The 1,233-nt window shown below is 33.1% G+C and overlaps 1 protein-coding gene across 1 annotated transcript in view; it reads left to right on the forward strand.

Moving 5' to 3' along the window:
• The window catches only part of LOC103202631 (coiled-coil domain-containing protein 43-like), a 950-nt gene extending 784 nt beyond the window's left edge, over window positions 1-166 (forward strand). Inside the window, exon 2 of the mRNA XM_042781869.1 lies at window positions 59-166. Coding sequence (XP_042637803.1) covers window positions 59-166 — 108 coding nt within the window. The remainder of the gene's footprint in view (window positions 1-58) is intronic.
• Window positions 167-1,233: the final 1,067 nt, after the last annotated feature.

The following is a 1,233-nucleotide window of genomic DNA, read 5'->3' on the forward strand; positions in this document are numbered from 1 at the left end:
ATATATATATATACTTTGCTGGTTTTTGTGTTTCTCTAGAGAACCCAATCCAACACAGTCGGAAACCCAGAACGTTGTCACCAAAGTGAAAAAAGAAGGAACTCCTTGCCTTTGCCGATTTGAAGCATTTACAATTTCATCCTTTCTACGTGACTGTACGATGTGAATGGACTCCAAGTGTCTATCAAGAGCAATAGAGATATTAGCATGAAGGGGAGAGCTTCAAAGACGTTCCATTTTGCCTAATAAAGTCACAACCTAAGGGAAATATTTTAAATTTTGTTAAGGCATGTAACCACATTGCCCTGCCATTAACATAAGTAACAAACAAATCTTCAATGAAGCAGAATAGAGAGCAGTAACATTGATTAAATAACTATTTGAATCCTTATACACAATAAGGATTAGACACCATGCAGGGAGAAGTAAAGATGGAAAGTCAGTCTTTTATGTCTGTATGCATCAATTCTAAAATCTTTCAGGATGTTCATTATTGAGAATAAGCCAACAATGAAAAAGTCAAACATTCCTGTGTCATTAATAGAAAGTACAAATATAATATTCAATATTATTTTGGCAAGTAAGAAAATAGCCTGAAAATAGAACATTAAAGGAAAAAAAATGAGAAACTGTACATTAATTAATCCTGACCTCAGAAAGTCCTTAATCTTTCTGGGTCTCCGATGTTCCCATTTTGGAAATCAGAGATACTCAGAAAATAATACAGACTAATGGAAGATTTAAGGAATCCATAATCCAGATAGTGATTTATATTTATACTAGAATAATACAAAATAAATGCCATCACTGTTAAAATTGCTAAGGAAGTCCCTTAACTCTCTGGAGTTAAGCTAAAAAAATATATAAATAAAAAGACATTGAATATATACCCATTCCTCATATATAGACATAGTTAGGTTCCAAAGACCAGGTTGTTACATGAAAATCGTCATCATGCAAAAATGGAGAATGACTATGACATCACTTAATTGCCAAACCACTGAGAATTGTGGTCCAGCCAAGTTAACACATAACCTTAACCATTATAGCCAGTGTTATTCTCGCCTCACACCTTGGCATTTCTTACCACAAAACATATATGCAAAATAGTCAAATCATAGGTTTTTTAAAATTATAAACGTGAAAGTCAGATAATGATACAGTTGATAAGTGAGTAGGTATGTTTGATCAGTAGGGGGAATTTGTTTCATAGCTTTATAAGCTTGACATGTT

This window comes from Orycteropus afer, unplaced genomic scaffold (assembly GCF_000298275.1).
Source record: "Orycteropus afer afer isolate SDZICR_OR568_19922 unplaced genomic scaffold, OryAfe1.0 scaffold00188, whole genome shotgun sequence".
NCBI lineage: Eukaryota > Metazoa > Chordata > Mammalia > Tubulidentata > Orycteropodidae > Orycteropus > Orycteropus afer.